Here is a 22,860-nt window from a genome sequence, read left to right as displayed (position 1 = left end):
TAATGTAGGCCAAGAGGTGAGTTGAGTTACAGAAACTGAACTTCAATGAGTGAATCTGTAGGCCTCCTTTCAGTGTCACAGGTTAAAAAAGACCAGTTCATTCTCATTCGTTGCACAGTATGTGCTACCACCACATTTGTGCTGCTTAACTGCTGGTAAAAGCAGTAGACATTCAACACTATGAGGGTAGTACTTTGGGCACCCCACCCGGTCTAACAATGCCACTATCCATCAATTCCATCAAATACATCTATGTCATCCACAAGATCCATGTTTGCCTATGACAATAAAAGTAAGCATTAGGGATCCAGACAGCAGTACAGTTGGGGCACCCAGAGCAGGGGTTCGCTTGCATTACCATACAGCGGACTTTTCCATCCCAACTCTCTGCCTTGCTTGGGCTTGGAAGGGAAAAATACCATAAATTAACAAGAGATCAGAAATTCAATGAAGATTCTGTACAAGTCCAGAAATGTCAAAGTAATGTCTTCTCGTGCGTGGGGACCGGTTTGGTAAGAGCCACATTGACAACTTCTGTAACTGTCAAGAGTAAGACAGCTAAACAGATTGAGAAAATAAGCTCCTTGGAAATAATATTGGTGATAACATTGCAATCAGTGGTTCATTTATGCCAGGCATAGAGGACACAGGGGAGTTCCTTGCATGGTTTTATGAATACGGATTACCTTTTCTTATTAAAAAATAATAATAGTAAAAAAAAAAAAGGGAATGTTTGTTACAAAACAGGTGAGTACAAACAGATTCAGGGATCCGTGCTAGATAGAGCCCAAAACTGAACTAGGGCAAAACTCACTGCAGTGCATCATGGGACTCTTCAGCAGCCTTAAATTGGAAGGATCCAATTTATCTCCATTAACCTGATGCCAAGCTGATTCCTGAGTTTTTTTTCCATCTTTAAAGGGGGGTAAATAAAAAGACCTTTACACTTTAGTAATTTTTTTCTTCTAAGTATATTTCAAGTAGGCCTAAAATAACTTTACTGATGAGTATTATTAAAAAATATTTTTGGGAAAGTGATATTTCTCATTATAAGTATTCCAGGATCCACTCTGATGACAGAGATAACCTAGTATAAATGAATATTAATGACGAACCTGTGAAAGAAAATTGAGGCAACATGAACTTTACTGGCAGCCTGGTTGTGGACACTAGGCCTAGTTCCATGACAAATAATCATTAGAAAGTAAACCATGGACATTTGAGCAAAAAGGCGTACAGCAATAAATCAGTACAATGTTCACTCATTCCACACGGAGAAGGTTAATTCAAAAAGTTACAAGGTCAGTGCATGTGGTGTCTGAATAATTCCCAAGATATTTTATACTTCCACAAGAGGTGTAGGACATGCACAAATGACAGATCACTGGATAAGAACAATTATACACATCCAAACATTTTACATTAAGTGTCAGGGAGAAAAACGGAACAGGAATTATGAAAATTCTCATTACAAGATCACACCATTTGCACTTGCCTAATGGCTGAAAGCATACACAGTGTCATGTGTGAATGATCAATATGACTAACTGATTTCTATGCAAGTCTTACAAGTGTAACATATATGAATGCAGATACCCATCTGAAGATGATAAACATAATTTGGCACCTGTAAGTATCCTCTGGGTATGTTTTTGTCACATAATCCTGAAATTCCATGTATGCCTTTTCCTGAAACTTCTCAATTTGTGGCACATTTTCCAGTCCTGGGTGATCTGAAAGCATATTGATGTTAATGTTAATGTAAATCATAGGTCATTATCTAAGTCCAACTGCAGCATTGGGAAGAAACGTAAGAAATCCTTGTTGTACTTTATCACAGACATTTCCACGAGCCATGCTTTTCTTGAGCCATTTCATATACTTCTTACAGTCAGGCACCCCCATTTTGCCTACACTCTATAGTTTGAAAACTAGAATGTGTAAATCGCACAATTATCATTTTTGGAATCAATCATGAAAGGAAGGCTGTCACTTCAGTTAGAATCACTGAAACCTCGTGTAGAGGTAAAAACAAAGACCTATAGCAACCTAAAAACCATTAGACAATATGGGTTGGGAGGTAGTTTCTACGGTAAGCAGCACACTACGGACCAGTCAGTAATGGCAACGCCCACACTATCACTATATTCAGCAGAATCGAAAACAATACTGTGAACCCAATTACCTAGCCACACACAAACCACAGACAAGAGAAGACCACAGGGAAAACATACGTCTGCAAAATCCAGAGCAGGGCCAAAAAGAAGCCATCCCAAAAGACACCGGGACTAACAGTATGGTTCTATACCATCAATAGGTCACAGATGAATATCTCAGGAATAAACAATCAGATGGAAAATATCAAAATATGGTATCATATGACAGCACAAGCAGAAAAGATGTAGGGCAAGGACTCCCACGAAAACTCAAACATCAAGAACATTAAAAATAAGATCTGATGAAAAACTGCAGCAAACACCAGAAGAAACCCTCTCCCATACAATACGTGTGGTTACATTAAGTATTAAATTGGTACAAATGGGAGAAGAAAGCCCAGTATAAAGTTCCTCAAGCTATGTCGGGAAACCTCAAAGGCAGAGCGGATCCCTCCAGCATAAAGAAGCGCAGTAGAATGCCACAGAAAAGCAGCAATGCATTGGCATTCCTATCGCTGAAACCACAAACAAATGCCATCTTGTCTGTGTAACTTCTAAAGTACCTACACGGCAGACACCAGCTATTTAAGATTGGACAGAGTATGCTCCAGTCTGTGCCTCCTGAGGACCTGTATAGCGTCTGCTACCAAACAATAGAAGCCATTGAAAAGCAGTCTGAAGGAACAGCTGCAGAAAACCAGAGCTCCCTAAGCAAGCATTACACTTAGGGACACAGAAAATCTAATGAATTTGGCCACAGTGATGAGATCAAATCTAAGAGGCTATTTTTCAGTTTCAATACCTTCACAAACCACCTCAGCAAAGTAATAATGACATGTTCTGGAAGCAGTAGAACCACAATCTGTGCCCTCTCTGGAAGAGCATGAGAGTAGTGGGCCAACTGGCAAGTGGCACTACAAGACAGTAAAGCCACAGCACAGCACCTGGAGAGAACACTTCCATCCCTATCCCATCAAACAGCTGCCATACCACACCCAATAGGACAGTTAAATATAGAGATGGCGAGATGTCTTATAATCAATGGGCGAAGGGGAATCACCATACAACATATTCAGGTTTCAAACAGAAGACAAAATCAGGGTTGCCAAGAGCTAGACTTTAAAGCTGTGCAGTCTGTCTGCTGGAGCAGGAAATGGCTGATTCTCAATACACTTAAGTGCTTCACTAGTGCCAGAACAGGGCCGGGCACTGGCGCCTGGCCTCTGCCCAGCCAGCAAGGAGGCAAGTTTCATCAAGCTGTAGGTAGGAGTCAAGAAGCGACTCCAAACTGACCGTGTGACCAGAGATTTCATCACAGAAGTGTGAAGGATTAAGGAGTGTGCCTCTGACTCATGAGAATGGAGGGTCGCAAGTGAACCCATGAAAAATACCACTGATAGAGCTACAAGTAATTAACTTCTTCAGCACTGGACTTTAGCACAGAGTCACATGCCTAAATCAGAATAGCAAGCAGGCTCGCACAGGTTGGGTAGAACTATTTGACCCACTGAAATGTCTGTTTCTACATTTACATCCAGGCTATAGCTAACAGAAACACTGCACAACTGTCCTTATTTCTTTGAATTTATTTCCAGTTAGGTAAATGAGACCAATTCTGCCAAGTCTGTTCATCATCCCTGCATCCTATGACTTGAACATTATAAACTCCCTTCTTAGCAACGGGTTGCTAAGATACACCATGTTCAACCCAAATATGTTTATACAATACAACAGTAGTGTTTCGTGGAAGTGAGTCTACTTTTCTGCATGGATGCATGCTAAATATCCAGGAGAGGCACTACTACACAGAGAGCTGCCGCCGCCATGTTTCTTATTGAACGTGCCTTCAATTTGCCTTGAACCAGGCACTTGGAATGTGTTAAAAGGTGATGCAGCTTGAGAATAGGTGACCAATTACTTGTTTAGATCCCGTCCTGGGTGGCCAAATAGGTCACATAACAGAAATGTGTTTCTTTGGTCCAGCCCATACAGAACCTGATGCATTTGGGCATCTACAATGAATGAAAGGATCTGTCTGCTGACGTTGGTAGATTTGCTAAAAAGGAGTGCAGACTTATAGATATGTTTGATGGAAGTCTGAGGAAGTCTTGTGCATGAACTTAGCGTTGGATTGAAAGCAGACTATCTTTTGTGGTATGGTTCCTTTTGTGAACCCTTGAAGTTTTACAACTATAATTTCTCATTTGAGAGCTTGCAAAAAATGTTTTCCGTAAGTGGTATTTGAGATGTGCCCTATGGATCAGAGTAAGGAGAAGAAGCATCAACTGACAAAGCACTGTATTCACCCCTCCTGTGATAGTTCTGCAGGAGGAAAACGACCCTTCATAAACTGCTTGATGATCCTATGGGAAAATAAAGGTGAAGTACTGTTTGTCCTCCTGAATCTCGATACTGCATCCGAGTGAACTCTGAACAAGGAGTACTTAAGGCTTTCTTGGGCTAAGTGAAGTACGGATGTTATTGATGGGGTTTCCTCGAGTTGGGATTAAATCCTTTATTTTCTACACCATGCACAGAAGTAGTTCACACCAAGTAGCACTGTATGTTTTAGTTGTAGTAGGTGCGCTTCCTTGTGCTAGTATTTCTCTGCAGTCCGCAGGGATGCTGAGATCGTCGAACTCCAAAGTATAAAGTTGCATGATCCTATTCTTTGAAAGTTATACTACAGCTGACCTTGTTGGAGCACCTACTTGTGGCAGTCTGACATGGCGCCCAAGTGCATGTGCTGGGTCGTTTAGGACCCCAGCAATGCGTTCCACTGAAATATCCACCTTGTTCACTATGACCCTGTCCTGCAGCACCTGCGAATCCTGTAACAGTGAATGAGACCCTGTTTCTCCCTGCTTGGCTATGTAGTACAGTGAGATCACATTGTCTGTTTTGGCAAACAGAGTCTGGCCCGCCAGTCTCTGCAAAAAACCTGCAGCCCTATCCTGATGGCTCACAGCTTGAGGATATTTACAAGGGTGATTCTTCCTTGTTTGACCAGAGGCCTTTTGTGGACAGCTCTTGCATGCGAGCTCCCAAGCCCTTCATCGAAGCATGCAATATCATCATAATCCTGTTCGTGGTATGAAACAGAAGGCCTGCCTTTAGACTGCCTGGGAACCTTCAACACAGAACATACTGTTTTAGCTTTCCGTATACCTCCACTGTGCAGTTCCAAGATTCTGGTCACTGTCCCCATTTGCTGATCTAGCTCTTTTTATATTGACCTCTTATGGAGCCTGCAGAAAGACACCAAACTGAGGTTCAGCATTGATGTGAAAGTTGTGATTGTAACAGCCATGTGCTTGCAGAAGATTGGCATCATTCTCTGCAGCTTCTTAGGGAGTTCTATTTATTGAAATACCTTTCCAAGGTGTGTGTCTAGGATTGCTCACAATTCACACAGGGGGTCTATTAGGAATCAAAGAAACCCGACCAGAACGTACAACTCCAATTCAGCACACACAAAACTTACGTCCAGCCAACAAAAAAAAAGAAGAAAAACTATTTTGTCTGGAAAGATGCTTTCCTAAGGACAAGAACCCTAATGCACCCAAAGGAGACATGCTTCATCACTGGACTCCCTCCTGACACCAGGATCAGATGGTACCTGGTGTGGGCTACAACTCTCCAATGGAGAAGAGCTGAGGTGTTTTTGTCTTGTGATGAGAATTATGTGGGTGAGAGGCAGAGTGAATAAAAAAAAAATATATATATATACTAAAGAACTAGAAAAAATGGGTACTTCCTCAGAAATACAACAATTGTTAATGAAGATGGAAGAACGTATTACTAAAAAAGAAGATGAAATTAAACTTCGTAAGGCCTCTAAATTTAATAGAGACAAGAAAGATTATGAAATAGGCAGAATTTATACATTTGCTCGCAAATATAATACACTTAGAGCACAAGACAAAGTTATGATGATGGACAGCCCCACTACAACAACTAATATAGCAGAAGATAGCTCGGATTTGAGTTCATCAGCTGATGAAGCTTCTGCTAATAAACTGGATTTTCACGGGGAAATGAGACTACTACGATCAATTACGCCACAATCAAACAGAGGTCGAGGACGAAGTAGAGGAGGTTCAAGACGCGGAGGGGGAAGAGGCAGAAATCACAAATATCAAGACTAGAGAGGACCTTTCGATCTGACAATTCCAATATCATTGTAAATATCTCCAAAGTACAGCTCACCTCTAATCAGGAACGAATTCTAAATTTAGGATTAAGTTTTTGTCCTGACAATCATTGGGATTATGTCGACACCAGAATAGAATTGTATAAATATACACGCAAGTTGCGGCTGTTGAAATATTTTTCCAAGACAACACAGGCCACTACATCTTGTTCCAAAATTAATGTAGACACTTTATCTGGTTTTCATATCAATGAAGCGCCTGATTTAGTAGAAATTGGTAGGTTGGGTTGTTTGGATGATGTTAGCAATGATATAGGTGAAGACAATAACACTTTGACTGATATGGGATTTGTTACCAATAAGACCGTTGCCAGTAGGCTTAAGCCCTCCAGCAGATTTAATCCTCAATTACCGACTGGTAATATGATTGATTTGTTCTATGAATTGGTAGTTGATGACATTGATCGGTTTCGGAATGATTGGAAAAGGGTTAAAATGAAAAAAGCTCAAAGAGTGAATTTCTCAGCCTCAGATTGGAAAGATCTAAATGAGCTTAAATCCAATAACACAATTATCATCAAACCCTCCGATAAAGGAGGGAATATTGTTATTATGGATATTAATAGCTATACGAAGGTGGCTAATCATCAACTTTCCAATAAACAACATTATCAAAAACTAACTACTAATCCTACTAATGAATATCAAACCATCTACTGGGAGATGCTTGATAGCTGGCACACTAAAGGGCTAATTGACCAAAATGAATATCTTTATCTTAAAGTTTTGTTTCCTAGAATCCCCTGTATTTACTTTTTACCAAAGATTCATAAAAATACAAAACATCCTCCTGGTCGACCTATAGTGAGTATGAACTCATCCCTATTAGAGAATACCTCCCGTTTCTTGGACCTTTTCTTATGTCCTTTTGTTACTGAATTGCCGTCCTATCTTCGAGACACCAATGATTTTCTTGCTAAGATTCACAATGTTCCATGGCAACCCAACTATTTATTGGTAACCATGGATGTGACTGCATTATATACTTCCATCAAGCATGAATATGGTATTCAAGCATGTTGTCACTTCTTGGGTACTCGGAAAATTGAATTTCTTCAACATACTAACATGCTAACTAGCATGTTAAGATTTTGTCTCACCCACAATGCCTTTCTATTTGACAATCAATATTATTTGCAGAAACAAGGGACTGCAATGGGAGCTTCATTTGCTCCCACGTACGCTAACCTTTATATGGGCTGGTGGGAAAAGGAGATAGCCTGGTCTGACTCTAATAGTAAATACATGGAACAAGTGATACTATGGGTCAGATATATTGATGATCTCTTTCTTATCTGGGATGGTGATGAGATTTCTCTCAAACAATATGTTGATATCTTGAATAACAATGAGCTGAACATTCACTTAGACTTGAAATATAGTGCACAAACTATAGAATTTCTTGATGTCCAGATCTCTATTGATAAAGATGTCTTACAGACAACCATTTTTCGTAAACCAACAGCCTGTAATTCAATCTTGCATGGCAATAGTGGTCATCCAAAAGCTTTGAAGTGGAGTATTCCATATGGTCAATTTTTACGGGCTCGTAGAATTTGTTCTAATGATGATTGCTTCAAGACTGAAATCATGACGATGACACAGAGATTTTTAGAGAGAGGATATCCTTTGAAGATTCTTAAAGATGCACACTTGAGGGTCTTGAATATGTCTCGAGAAAAATTACTTTTCAAGCCTGATAGCATTTATAATCAAAATCAAAATAAGGTATCATCACCTAGACTGTTCTTAGAGTTTAATTCTCAACATTCGTATTTAAATAATATCATACAGAAAAATTGGCATGTTTTGAGACATGATTCTGCCATTAAGGACAGTATAGGTCCACATCCATGTATTACATATCGCAAAACTCAATCTTTGGGTAACCATCTTACCAGAAGCCTATTTCAGAGTCCCAACAACTAATATGTCGTGGTTGGCTAAAAAAAGCTTGGGCTTTTGGAAATGTGGACATTGTAAATCTTGTTTGTATGCACAGAATACTCAGACATATACCACGTTTGAAGGAAAAATTTGTGAAATAACTGATCGTATCACATGCGAAACTGAATATGTTGTATAGGTCATTGAATGTGGGTGTTGCAAGAAATATGTGGGCAGTACCATTCATAAACTGAAAGTCAGGTTTCTGCAACATTTTAGAGCCATCAAGAATCATGATCCATCTTATCCTTTAGCTAAACACTTTTGGGATGTACATGAAGGTAACTGTAGTTCCTTAGTATTTTATGGTGTTAAAACCATTGCGGCCCATCCCCGAGGAGGCAACAGAATTGCACATTTGAGACAAATGGAGTCCAAAATTATTTTACTTTTAGGTACAGAACACCCTTGGGGTCACAACTTGGACGCAGAGCTTCATGTTCATCTGTAAGTTTTTAGATTTTCCCACACAGATATATACATTTAGAAAACATGAAATGAAACTGATGATTGTTTTTAGAATATTCTGTTTTGTTAGGATCCTTACTGATTGACTTTATTATTATTATTGTTATTATTATCATTATTATTAGCATGTTGCCGGATTGAAACTTAGTGTATTTTGGTAATAATTTTTTATTAACATTTTATCTCACTTTTAGGGTGTTATACTCATCTATTCTATTCTTATACTGTTGCATAGGTCTTTGGGGAGGATAGCGGCGCACATATACATTCTCCTGTTGCTGAATTTGTGGGGTTTATTTACAATTTCCCTATGATATGGATCTATCAATTAATCTCTTCAGATTCCTTTTAGAATATATTAATTCATAGGATTATGATAAATCTAATGAATTATGATGATGAATATTTATGTATATATTTATTCTATGTTGAAATCCCTTTTACCTGTATTTTATTTTTAGAATTGACTGAATTTACTCTATTTATTTGTCATCAATTGTCATCGATTTATAGCCTGTATATGGAGTGGATGTATTGCAATGAATTGGCAGTACATATATTTATATATTTATATAATTAATTAATTATATTTATATCAGGCTTTTAAAACATAAAACAAAAATTAAAAATTAAAAATAAAATTAAAATTATTAGGTATAAGTGGGTAATATGTGGACATCAAGAGTAAAAGGAAAAAGGAAAAATGAAAATTGAAAAGAGAAAGAGAGAAAAAAATAGCATACATGGGATTTGTTTTGTATTCAAGAATTGTAGATTGTGATTACAATTAATTTTCAGTGTTCACAGGTGATCAGACTATATTTGTGATAATGTATTATAATAAGAGAGAAACATATAATGTTACATCTTTAGTTCATATTTTACTTTAAAGTATGCACAGGATTAGGAGTTTCTCATTTTTAAGTTAAAATTGTGACGTTATAAAATGGCCGCTCCATTTGCACTTCTCTTGAGCTATGCAATGAACAACAAAGAAGGACTATATGGTTTAAATAGTTGAGTGTAAAATGTCTGCCAATGTCCTGTTGAAGGCTTCGGCCGAAACGCGTAGACATTTGGTGGGACAGCGTGTGTGTCTTTTTGAATGGTGAGCACATTGTCGATTTTCTTTTTGTGCTTTTTGTACCAATTTTTGCTGGTTTTGATTTACCTGCAATCTAATCTTTTTACAATAAAATAGCAGCCGATGAATTTATCGATAAAAGTGGTTTTTTGAGTATTTTACCAGCTGGTATTGGATGATGTGCAGCCCTTGGTGTGCGATTTAAAATGCACCATTTGTTCTGAATATATATATATATATATATATATGGAAAATGTCACTTACCCAGTGTACATCTGTTCGTGGCATTAGTCGCTGCAGATTCACATGCTGTGCATAGTCCGCTGTCTGGTGTTGGGCTCGGAGTGTTACAAGATGTTTTTCTTCGAAGAAGTCTTTTCGAGTCACGAGACCGAGGGACTCCTCCCACTTCGGTTCCATTGCGCATGGGCGTCGACTCCATCTTAGATTGTTTTCCCCGCAGAGGGTGAGGTAGGAGTTGTGTATGCTAGTAATAGTGCCCATGCAATGGAATGAATACGTATGTACCAAATGAAGGTTAAAGTAATATATTTACAAATGTACAAATGTTGAAGATATACTTCCAAACGGCTACAGGCTCCCGGGGAGGCGGGTGGGCGCATGTGAATCTGCAGCGACTAATGCCACGAACAGATGTACACTGGGTAAGTGACATTTTCCGTTCGGTGGCATGTGTAGCTGCAGATACACATGCTGTGCATAGACTAGTAAGCAGTTATCTCCCCAAAAGCGAGTAGGAGTGGAAGTAGTTTGAAATAAAGTTCTTAGTACGGCTTGCCCTACTGTGGCTTGTTGTGCAGATAACACATCTACACAGTAGTGTTTAGTAAATGTATGAGGCGTAGACCATGTTGCTGCCTTACATATTTCGTTCATTGGAATATTTCCTAGAAAGGCCATAGTAGCACCTTTCTTTCTGGTTGAGTGTGCCTTTGGTGTAATAGGCAGCTCTCTCTTTGCTTTAAGATAGCAGGTTTGGATGCACCTAACTATCCATCTGGCAATACCTTGTTTTGAAATTGGATTTCCTGTATGATGTTTTTGAAAGGCAATAAATAGTTGTTTTGTCTTTCTAATTACTTTTGTTCTGTCAATGTAGTACATTAGTGCTCTTTTGATGTCTAATGTATGTAGTGCTCTTTCAGCTATTGAATCTGGCTGTGGGAAGAACACTGGTAATTCTACTGTTTGATTTAAGTGGAACGGTGAGATAACCTTTGGTAAGAATTTTGGATTTGTTCTTAGAACTACTTTATTCTTGTGTATTTGAATAAATGGTTCTTGTATGGTAAACGCCTGTATTTCACTTACTCTTCTTAAAGATGTGATGGCAATGAGAAATGCAACTTTCCACGTTAAGTATTGCATTTCACAAGAATGCATGGGTTCGAAAGGTGGACCCATGAGCCTTCATAAGACAATGTTGAGGTTCCATGAAGGAACAAGTGGTGTCCTTGGTGGTATAATTCTCTTTAGGCCTTCCATAAACGCTTTAATGACAGGTATTCTAAACAGGGAAGCTGAATGAGTAATCTGCAGGTAAGCAGATATTGCGGCGAAATGCATTTTTATGGAAGAGAAAGCTAGATTGGATTTTTGCAAATGTAGTAAATATCCTACTACATCTTTTGGAGACGCATGCAATGGATGAATTTGATCTTTATGGCAGTAATAAACAAATCTTTTCCATTTACTTGCATAGCAGTGTCTAGTGGAAGGTTTTCTAGCTTGTTTTATGACCTCCATACATTCTTGTGTGAGGTCTAAGTGTCCAAATTCTAGGATTTCAGGAGCCAAATTGCTAGATTCAGCGATGCTGGGTTTGGATGCCTGATCTGTTGTTTGTATTGTGTTAACAGATCTGGTCTGTTGGGTAGTTTGACATGAGGTACTACTGACAGGTCTAGTAGTGTCGTATACCAAGGTTGTCTTGCCCATGTTGGTGCTATTAGTATGAGTTTGAGTTTGTTTTGACTCAATTTGTTTACTAGATATGGAAGGAGAGGGAGAGGGGGAAAAGCGTACGCAAATATCCCTGACCAATTCATCCATAGAGCATTGCCTTGGGAGTACCTGTGTGGGTACCTGGATGCGAAGTTTTGGCATTTTGCGTTTTCTTTTGTTGCAAATAGATCTATTTGAGGTGTTCCCCAAATTTGAAAGTAAGTGTTCAGTATTTGGGGGTGAATTTCCCATTCGTGGATTTGTTGGTGATCCCGAGAGAGATTGTCTGCTAGTTGGTTCTGGATCCCTGGAATAAATTGTGCTATTAGGCGAATATGGTTGTGAATTGCCCAATGCCATATTTCACAACTGTGTCGAGTGTGTCCCCCCCTGTTTGTTTAAATAATACATTGTCGTCATGTTGTCTGTTTTGACAAGAATGTATTTGTGGGTTATCATGGGTTGGAATGCTTTCAACGCTAGAAATACTGCTAACAGTTCTAAGTGATTTATGTGAAACTTTCTTTGATGTATGTCCCATTATCCTTGGATGCTGTGTTGATTGAGGTGTGCTCCCCACCCTGTCATGGAAGCATCCGTTGTTATAACGTATGTTGGCACTGGGTCTTGGAAAGGCCGCCCTTTGTTTAAATTTGTACTGTTCCACCATAGAAGCGAGATGTATGTTTGGCGGTCTATCAACACCAGATCTAGAAGTTGACCCTGTGCCTGTGACCATTGTGATGCTAGGCACTGTTATAAGGGCCGCATGTGCAACCTTGCGTATGGGACAATGGCTATGCATGAAGACATCATGCCTAGGAGTTTTAATACTATTTTTGCTTGTATCTTTTGTGTTGGATACATGGCCTGTATTAACTTGTGAAATGTTTGAACCCTTTGTGGACTTGGAGTGGCTATCCCTTTTGTTGTGTTGATTGTCGCTCCTAAGTATTGCTGTGTTTGACACGGCAAAAGGTGTGACTTTGCATAGTTGATGGAGAAACCCAGCTTGTGAAGGATTTGTATAACATAATTTGTGTGATGTGAACACTTTGTTAGCGTGTTGGTCTTGATTAACCAATCGTCTAAGTAAGGGAACACGTGTATTTGCTGCCTTCTGATATGTGCAGCTACTACTGCTAGGCATTTTGTAAAGACTCTTGGCGCAGTTGTTATTCCGAATGGCAACCCTTTGAATTGGTAATGTATTCCCTTGAATACGAACCTTAGGTATTTCCTGTGCGAAGGATGTATCGGTATATGGAAATACGCATCTTTTAGATCTAATGTTGTCATGTAGTCTTGCTGTTTGAGCAGTGGGATTACGTCTTGTAATGTGACCATGTGAAAGTGGTCTGATTTGATGTAGGTGTTTAGTGTTCTGAGATCTAGTATTGGTCTTAGAGTTTTGTCTTTTTTTGGTATTAGAAAGTACAGTGAGTAAACTCCTGTGTTCTTTTGTTGACGTGGTACTAGTTCTATTGCGTCCTTTTGCAGAAATGCTTGAACTTCTAGTCCTAGAAGGTCTATATGCTGTTTTGACATTGTGTGTTTTCGGTGGGACGTTTGGAGGGAGTTGGAGAAATTCTATGCAATAACCATGTTGGATAATTGCTAAGACCCAAGTGTCTGTTGTTATTTCCTCCCAAGATTTGTAGAACTGGCTTAGTCTTCCCCCCACTGGTGTTGTGTGAAGGGGTTGTGTGACTTGTGAGTCACTGTTTATTTTGAGGGGTTTTGGGACCTTAAAATTTTCCCCGGTTTCTTAGGAATTGGCCCCCTCTGTATTGTCCCCGAAAACCTCCCCTTTGATATTGTCCCTGGTAGGTAGGTGGTCTTGTTTGTGAGGTGCTGGTTTCTGTGGGTTGACCTCAAAACCCTCCCCTAAAAGTTGTTTTACGAAATGTGCCAAATGTGCCTCTGCCCTGCGGGGAGTAGAGTGCGCCCATGGCTTTTGCTGTATCGGTGTCCTTTTTTAATTTTTCAATTGCAGTGTCGACCTCCGGCCCAAACAATTGCTGTTCATTAAACGGCATACTGAGCACAGCCTGTTGTATTTCGGGTTTGAACCCAGATGTGCGCAGCCATGCGTGCCTCCTTATCGTGACTGCAGTATTTATTGTCCTTGCAGCTGTATCCGCTGCATCCATGGAAGACCGTATCTGATTGTTCAAGATACTTTGTCCCTCTTCCACCACCTGTTGCGCTCGTTTTTGGAACTCTTTGGGGAGGTGTTCGATGAGATGTTGCATCTCATCCCAATGAGCCCTGTCGTATCTCGCCAGGAGTGCTTGCGAGTTGGCGATGCGCCACTGATTAGCCGCTTGTGCTGCAACCCTTTTTCCCGCTGCATCAAATTTGCGGCTCTCCTTGTCCGGAGGTGGTGCGTCGCCTGATGTATGCGAGTTGGCTCTTTTACGAGCTGCCCCCACAACTACTGAGTCTGGTGTCAGTTGTGATGTAATAAAAACAGGGTCTGTGGGCGGAGCCTTGTATTTTTTCTCCACCCTTGGAGTTATGGCTCTGCTTTTAACTGGCTCTTGAAATATTTGTTTCGAGTGCCTTAGCATTACTGGAAGCATGGGAAGGCTTTGATAATGGCTATGGGTGGAGGACAGGGTGTTAAAGAGGAAGTCATCCTCAATAGGCTCCGAATGTAGCGAGACATTATGGAATTCGGCTGCCCTAGCTACCACCTGTGCATATGATGTACTGTCCTCAGGTGGTGACGGTTTAGTTGGGTACGACTCAGGGCTATTGTCCGATACTGGAGCGTCGTAGAGGTCCCATGCATCCTGATCATCCTGGCTCATTGTGGTATGAGCTGGTGAGTGTGTTAATGGTGGAGTTTGTGCCGGTGATGCATGAGTTGATGGTGGTGGAGAGGGTGGTGGAGTTACCTTCTTTACCACCTTTGCTTGTGGTTGCTTGTCTCCTTGCTGGAAGTCAAGTTTCCTTTTCCTTTTGATTGGGGGAAGAGTGCTAATCTTCCCTGTATCCTTTTGAATAAAGATCCGCTTTTGCGTGTGATCTGGCTCAATTGTTAGTAATTCCTCCTCAAATCTGTGTTTTTTTAGTTGAGAGGACAGTCCCTGTTCCTCTGAGTAGGAACCAGTTTTCGGTTCGGTTGCCGGGTGTTTCGGCACCGAAACCGTGTGTCTGGATTTTTTTCGGCTCCAACAAGATCTTTTTTCTTTTCGGCGTCGTGCCCTCTCGGTGCCGACCAACTTCGGTGCCGCTGCCAAATTTTTTCTGCGTCACTCTCTCGGTTCCGAGATTGCTGCGTGCCTGTATCTCGACCGGAGTCGGATGACTTCGACAGCAGCTCGCCCTTTTTCGGTGCTGATGGACGGTCACCTACTTTCCGGGTTAAGCCATGGCCTGTTGGCGATGGCGTCCCCTGGGCTTTGTAAGTCTTTTCGTGTGATTTTTGTTTCGACGTCTTACTCACGGTTGGTTGTTCTTCGACGTCGAATTCTTCGGAATCCGACTCGTGGATGGAGAAAGTTTCTTCTTCCTCCTCCTCGAACCGTTGTTGTCCTGTCGGCGTGGACGCCATCTGCAACCTCCTGGCTCTTCGGTCTCTGAGCGTTTTTCTCGACTGAAACGCGCGACAGGCTTCGCACGTATCCTCCTTGTGCTCGGGGGACAGGCACAAGTTACAGACCAAATGTTGATCCGTATAAGGATATTTATTATGGCATTTAGGACAGAATCGGAACGGGGTCCGTTCCATCAGTCTCGATGGTGCATGCGGTCGGGCCGACTAGGCCCCGACGGATGATCGAAATTACCCCGAAGGGCTACCGGAGCTCTTAAAGATTCGGTGTCGATTTGTTCTAACTAACCCGATACCGAACGAAACAATACCGACTAATTTTTCCGAGATTCTGACTAACTTTCCGACCCGAAACACGGAGCGAAAAGGAACACGTCCGAACCCGACGGCGGAAAGAAAACAATCTAAGATGGAGTCGACGCCCATGCGCAATGGAACCGAAGTGGGAAGAGTCCCTCGGTCTCGTGACTCGAAAAGACTTCTTCGAAGAAAAACAACTTGTAACACTCCGAGCCCAACACCAGACGGCGGACTATGCACAGCATGTGTATCTGCAGCTACACATGCCACCGAACATATATATATATATATATATATGTATATATATATATATATATATATATATATATATATATATATATATATATATATATGTATATCCTAAATGAGGTCCTTATGACATACTTGGATTTGTACGATGTCTTTGGCCCAGCATGGGTTTCGACCTAAACACTGTACTAGGTCAGCTCTAATTTGTGAAACTGAGGACATCTGCCAGTCAGTAGATAAGGGAAGCAAGGCAGCGCTGGTCCTTTTAGATCTCTCAGCCGTGTCGGACACAATGATTTGATCAACCGGCTGAGGGCTATCGGGATTGGTGGCACAGCGCTTGCAATCCTTAGCTCTTTTTATCCAACAAGGAACAGAGTAGAGATTGAGGGCTTTAAGTCTAAATCCTTTACCGTACCATGTGGGGGTCCTTCAAGGATCTTCCTTGTCACTACAATTTTTAACATCTATATCACCCCACTCATGAAGCTTATTCAATCTTATGGCTTCTCTGTCATTTCTTACGCAGATGACACTCAGTTGTATCCTCATCCACCAAGGTTGGAAGGATGGCTAATAACTTCAATAGCTGCCTAAGGTGTGTCAATCTGGATGAGGGACAACTGTCTGAAGTTGAATTCTGATAATACAGAGGTATTACTCTGGAAACAGCCCAGATTTTTAGAGTATTTGTTGGTGGCTGGAAAATATTGGTCCTATTCCCTCTCCCATTAGCAAAGCTAGAAATTTGGGGGTGCTATTTGATGGTCAGTTGGGCTTTTCAGATCAGATCAATTTCATCACTTAATCTTGTTTTTATCTGATTAGGGTGTTCAATAAGATTTTTCCATTCATCCCATATGGGACGCAAAAAAATCTGTGGTGGTTGCCCTCAGATCCTCAAGGATTGATTATTGTAATTCTTTGTACTTGGGCATGAACAAGCGGCCACAAGCTAAGCTGCAATCCCTACAAAATGCAGCCACCCGTCTTTTCCTTAAAGTTCACAAATTTAGCTCCATAACTAACAAAATACGGGATTTACATTGCCTTCCTATCTCTGACAAAGTACAGTTTAAGGCCCTGTGTGTTGCGCATCAAGCTCTACATGATACAGGATCTCAGTACTTACAAAATATTTTTAAATAATACACACCACAGCGTGATTTAATATCTTCGTGCAACAAACTGGTAGTCGTACCCAAGATCAATAAAACAAGATGGTTAGGCAAAAAAAATCATTTCTTGCCTGCAAAATCTGGAACTCTTTGCCAGTGTCCATTAGATCCCAAACTAATCTCACCCTTTTTTTTTTTTTTTGTTTAAAGGGTTGAAAACACGGCTCTTCAGCGCCTCTCATAAATAGGTTATTCCACTGTGGTCCAATTGTCACTAGCACCACAAAACCTCGGTATGTGCATGCTTTATGAGACTATTACCTACAGTAAGAAAAGTCTAATAATAACATCTGGTGGGCTTGATATTTTGTAATGCTTTTTGGTGCTGTAATATTTCCAACACAACAGGAGGTGCCACAGTAGTGAAAATGTTTATGGGTTTCACAACACGCCTCTGTCCACAGAAATTCAGCTGTTAGAATTTATTCAAGTAACTACAACTTGCGCCCTAAGGTAACTATAACTTGCGCCCTTGCCGTGCACAGTTTTCTTATCAATAATGTTATTGCAAACGTTGCAGTGATATCAAAGATGCCATACAAGAACTCATCAATGACATAATATGTGATATAATTAACTGTGCATGACGAAGGCGCAAGTTATAGTTGCCTTAGGGCGCGAGTTATAGTTACTTAAAAGAATTCCAACTATAACTGATGAATTTCTACGGTTTTGTACAAGTAAATTTAGAATCTAACTATAACGTCCATGTCACCGCTGTCTTTTTCAGTGAATTTCTATGGCTTTTTAAAAAATGAAAAGTCACTTTAATTTGCCATTCGCGGTGGGGTTAGAAGCAAAGGCCTGGCCTTGCAACCAAGCCCTTTGGCCGTGCGAACCGCAGGTTAGCCACAGGGCCTGTCTCTGTCACTGGATGTGTGAGTGGGCCTGATAGTTGGTGTGTGAGTCTATGAGTGGGTACATGAGTGTCTGAGTGGGCGCCTCATCCTCTGAGTGCATGTATGATTGTATGAATGAGTCTGTGGTTTTCTTTCAAATTGTTCCCTAATTGTTAATATTTTGAAAATAATTTGCAGCAATTCGTGATAACGCAAGCATTTTCACGAATATCGCACACCGTGACACAAAGTTATATTAAATTAAATGTATAATTTGCCCGTAAAATAAACGTATGTTACACCCCTGAGATCAGGGTACCTCAACCTTGACCCCTTATGCTACTTTCAATTTGAATTTTTCACCCCCAGGGACCGTGTCCCATGAAATGAAATGTTGGTCGCAACTTTCTAGTCAGGTTGCAGTCAGCCAATTGTACTGCTTCTTTTTATCATGTGTATTCAGGAAAATTCAGGAAGGAGATAAACAAATGTATTTGCCCTTAAATATCTCCTAAGCTACTGGACAGATATACACCAAATAACAAAAAAGGAGAATCTGCGTACCGGCAGCAAGCTTTCTGACAAATCTGGTGTAATTCCATTTAGTGGTTCAGGCTATAGCTGTGTTGACAGGTCCTATGGAAATCAACATGGGAAACGCAATGTTTTTTTAGTCCCCTTTTTCTCAGCACCCGCTAGACGGATCAACCCAAAACGTCCCGTGCACAACAAGAATCACCAGGCCACTCTTTGGAGGCAAATATTTGTGAAGATTCATCAAACCGTGCCAAAGTTACAGGCAAGTCGAAAATGCTTTTTCTATGGAAATATGGTCCTAAGTATAATACCTACTGGCGAACACCAGTAGGACATTGTATATATATATTGTTACTTAACCCGTAGACATCTGTTCGTGGCATGCAGTGCTGTGGAGTCACATGCCTTGCAAAAGTCTGCCATCTAGTGTTGGGCTCGGAGTGTTACAAGTTGTTTTACTTCGAAGGTGGTACTCGAGTCACAGGATCAAGTGACTCCTCCTCTTGGTAATACTGCGCATGGGCATAGAGTCCTTTGTTAGATTTTTTTCCCGCAGAAGGGTGAAGTAAAGAGTGTGTAAATGTATTAGTACATAGATAGTAAAGAAATGAGAACTCCATGCAATGAATATTCATATTTACAATATATCTTACTACAACGGCCACAGGCTTCCAGGGAGGACGGCGCATGTGAATCTTGAGCGCAACATTACATGAACAGAGGTCTACTGGGTAAGTGACATTTCCCATTTGATGGCATGCGTAGATGCAGATACACATGCTTTGCACAGACTGAAAAGCAGCCCCCTCCTAAAATATGCAGTGGCTAGCCTGTAGGAGTTGGAGTATTTTGAAATAGTATTTTAGGCACTGCTTGACCAACATTTGCTTGTTGGCGAGATAGCACATCCACACAGTAGTGTTTAGTAAATGTGTGTGGTGTGAACCATGTGGCTGCTTTGCCTATGTCTGTCATTGGTATATTTCCTAAGAAGGCCACTGAAGCTCCTTTCTTTCTAGTAGAATGTGCTTTAGAAGTTACTAATAGTTGTCTTTCAGCTTCAAGATAGCAAGTTTGAACAAACTTTACTATCCATCTGGTTAATCCCTGTTTTGAAATAGGATTACCCTTTTGAGGCTGCTCAAAAGCCACAAAAATTGTTTGGATTTACTGAAATCTTTTGTTTTGTGGAAAGAAGACTGACAATTCCAATGACTGATTGATTGATGTGAAATGGTGAAACCACTTTGGGTAGGAATTTTAGATTTGTCCTAAGTACTATTTTGTGTTTGTGATTTGGAAGAAAGGTTCTTCTAAAGTGAATGCTTGAATTTCACTAGCTCTCCTTACAGAAGAAACTGTTACTAGGAAAACAACTTTCCATGATAGAAACTGAAGCATGCAAGAATGCATGAGTTCAAATGGTGGACCATAAGCCTTGTGAGCACAATGTTAAGATTCCAGACAGGATCTGGTGGAGCTCTAGGTGGAATAACTCTTTTAAGACCTTCCTTAAAAGCTTTTATGACAGGAATTCTAAACAGAGAATTATGTTGTCTGTTTTGGAGGTAGGCTAATATTGCTGTTAAATGAATTTTTTTAGATGAATATGCAAGATTTGCTTTTCCTAAGTAAAGCAAATAACAGACAATGACCTGTACTGATGCTTTAAGTAGATCAATGTTATTGTGTTGACAGTAATATACAAAACATTTCCATATAGTTGTAGGTTTACATGCTTCTTTTAGAATGTCTATACAGGTTGAACATACTGGGATTGTGATGCCTGATCTGACCTTTGTTTTGAGTCAATAGGTCTGGTCTGTTTGGGAGCTTTTGAAGTGGTACTACAGATAGATCCAACAGTGTTGTGTACCAGTGCAGAAGTGCCCACATGGGAGTACGAGTAATATAGTGAGGGAGGTGTGACGGATTTTGTTGACCAGAGCATTGCCCTTGGATCGAGGGTGTGGGTACCTGGATGCGAAGTTTGGGCATTTTGCATTTTCGCTTGCTGCAAAGAAGCCCATGTGTGGTGTTCCCCACATGCAAAAGTACTGTTGAACCACTTGTGGGTGAATTACCCTTTTGTGTATTTGTTGCTGTGTCCTGATTAAGAGGTCCGATAGTTGGTTGTTTATCCCTGGGATATACTCTGCTAGTAGTTGAATGTGATTGTGAATTGCCTATTTCCAAATTGTATTTGCTAAAAGGGACAACTGAGATAAGTGTTGTAAGGAAATGCCTCCTTGGCATGGTTGCCCCCTGACTTTTTGCCTTTGCTGATGCTATGTTTACAATTGAAAGTGTGCTGAGGCCTGCTAACCAGGCCCCAGCACCAGTGTTCTTTCCCTAACCTGTACTTTTGTATCCACAATTGGCAGACCCTGGCATCCAGATAAGTCCCTTGTAACTGGTACTTCTAGTACCAAGGGCCCTGATGCCAAGGAAGGTCTCTAAGGGCTGCAGCATGTCTTATGCCACCCTGGAGACCTCTCACTCAGCACAGACACCCTGCTTGCCAGCTTGTGTGTGCTAGTGAGGACAAAACGAGTAAGTCGACATGGCACTCCCCTCAGGGTGCCATGCCAGCCTCTCACTGCCTATGCAGTATAGGTAAGACACCCCTCTAGCAGGCCTTACAGCCCTAAGGCAGGGTGCACTATACCATAGGTGAGGGTACCAGTGCATGAGCATGGTACCCCTACAGTGTCTAAACAAAACCTTAGACATTGTAAGTGCAGGGTAGCCATAAGAGTATATGGTCTGGGAGTTTGTCAAACACGAACTCCACAGCACCATAATGGCTACACTGAAAACTGGGAAGTTTGGTATCAAACTTCTCAGCACAATAAATGCACACTGATGCCAGTGTACATTTTATTGTCAAATACACCCCAGAGGGCACCTTAGAGGTGCCTCCTGAAACTTAACCGACTATCTGTGTAGGCTGACTAGTTTTAGCAGCCTGCCACAAACCGAGACATGTTGCTGGCCCCATGGGGAGAGTGCCTTTGTCACTCTGAGGCCAGTAACAAAGCCTGCACTGGGTGGAGATGCTAACACCTCCCCCAGGCAGGAATTGTCACACCTGGCGGTGAGCCTCAAAGGCTCACCTCCTTTGTGCCAACCCAGCAGGACACTCCAGCTAGTGGAGTTGCCCGCCCCCTCCGGCCAGGCCCCACTTTTGGCGGCAAGGCCGGAGAAAATAATGAGAAAAACAAGGAGGAGTCACTGGCCAGTCAAGACAGCCCCTAAGGTGTCCTGAGCTGAAGTGACTCTAACTTTTAGAAATCCTCCATCTTGCAGATGGAGGATTCCCCCAATAGGGTTAGGATCGTGACCCCCTCCCCTTGGGAGGAGGCACAAAGAGGGTGTACCCACCCTCAGGGCTAGTAGCCATTGGCTACTAACCCCCCAGACCTAAACACGCCCTTAAATTTAGTATTTAAGGGCTACCCTGAACCCTAGAAAATTAGATTCCTGCAACTACAAGAAGAAGGACTGCCCAGCTGAAAACCCCTGCAGCGGAAGACCAGAAGACGACAACTGCCTTGGCTCCAGAAACTCACCGGCCTGTCTCCTGCCTTCCAAAGATCCTGCTCCAGCGACGCCTTCCAAAGGGACCAGCGACCTCGACATCCTCTGAGGACTGCCCCTGCTTCGAAAAGACAAGAAACTCCCGAGGACAGCGGACCTGCTCCAAGAAAGGCTGCGACTCTGTTTCCAGCAGCTTTAAAGAACCCTGCAAGCTCCCCGCAAGAAGCGTGAGACTTGCAACACTGCACCCGGCGACCCCGACTCGGCTGGTGGAGATCCGACACCTCAGGCGGGACCCCAGGACTACTCTGATACTGTGAGTACCAAAACCTGCCCCCCCTGAGCCCCCACAGCGCCACCTGCAGAGGGAATCCCGAGGCTTCCCCTGACCGCGACTCTTTGAACCTAAAGTCCCGACGCCTGGGAGAGACCCTGCACCCGCAGCCCCCAGGACCTGAAGGACCGGACTTTCACTGGAGAAGTGACCCCCAGGAGTCCCTCTCCCTTGCCCAAGTGGAGGTTTCCCCGAGGAATCCCCCCCTTGCCTGCCTGCAGCGCTGAAGAGATCCCGAGATCTCTCATAGACTAACATTGCGAACCCGACGCTTGTTTCTACACTGCACCCGGCCGCCCCCGCGCCGCTGAGGGTGAGATTTCTGTGTGGGCTTGTGTCCTCCCCGGTGCCCTACAAAACCCCCCTGGTCTGCCCTCCGAAGACGCGGGTACTTACCTGCAAGCAGACCGGAACCGGGGCACCCCCTTCTCTCCATTCTAGCCTATGTGTTTTGGGCACCACTTTGAACTCTGCACCTGACCGGCCCT

General features: G+C 41.9%; 1 protein-coding gene across 4 annotated transcripts in view; it reads right to left on the bottom strand.

Annotated features, from left to right (window-relative positions):
* The window catches only part of NR2C1 (nuclear receptor subfamily 2 group C member 1), a 338,385-nt gene that overhangs the window by 42,760 nt on the left and 272,765 nt on the right, over nucleotides 1-22,860 (bottom strand). For all 4 annotated transcript variants that reach the window (XM_069229104.1, XM_069229106.1, XM_069229105.1 and 1 more), the window contains one exon: nucleotides 1,628-1,733. In XM_069229104.1, the coding sequence (XP_069085205.1) occupies nucleotides 1,628-1,733 (106 nt within the window). The remainder of the gene's footprint in view (nucleotides 1-1,627; nucleotides 1,734-22,860) is intronic.

Source organism: Pleurodeles waltl, chromosome 4_1, assembly GCF_031143425.1.
Source record: "Pleurodeles waltl isolate 20211129_DDA chromosome 4_1, aPleWal1.hap1.20221129, whole genome shotgun sequence".
In the NCBI taxonomy this organism is placed as follows: domain Eukaryota; kingdom Metazoa; phylum Chordata; class Amphibia; order Caudata; family Salamandridae; genus Pleurodeles; species Pleurodeles waltl.
This window is presented reverse-complemented; position numbering and strand designations above follow the sequence as displayed.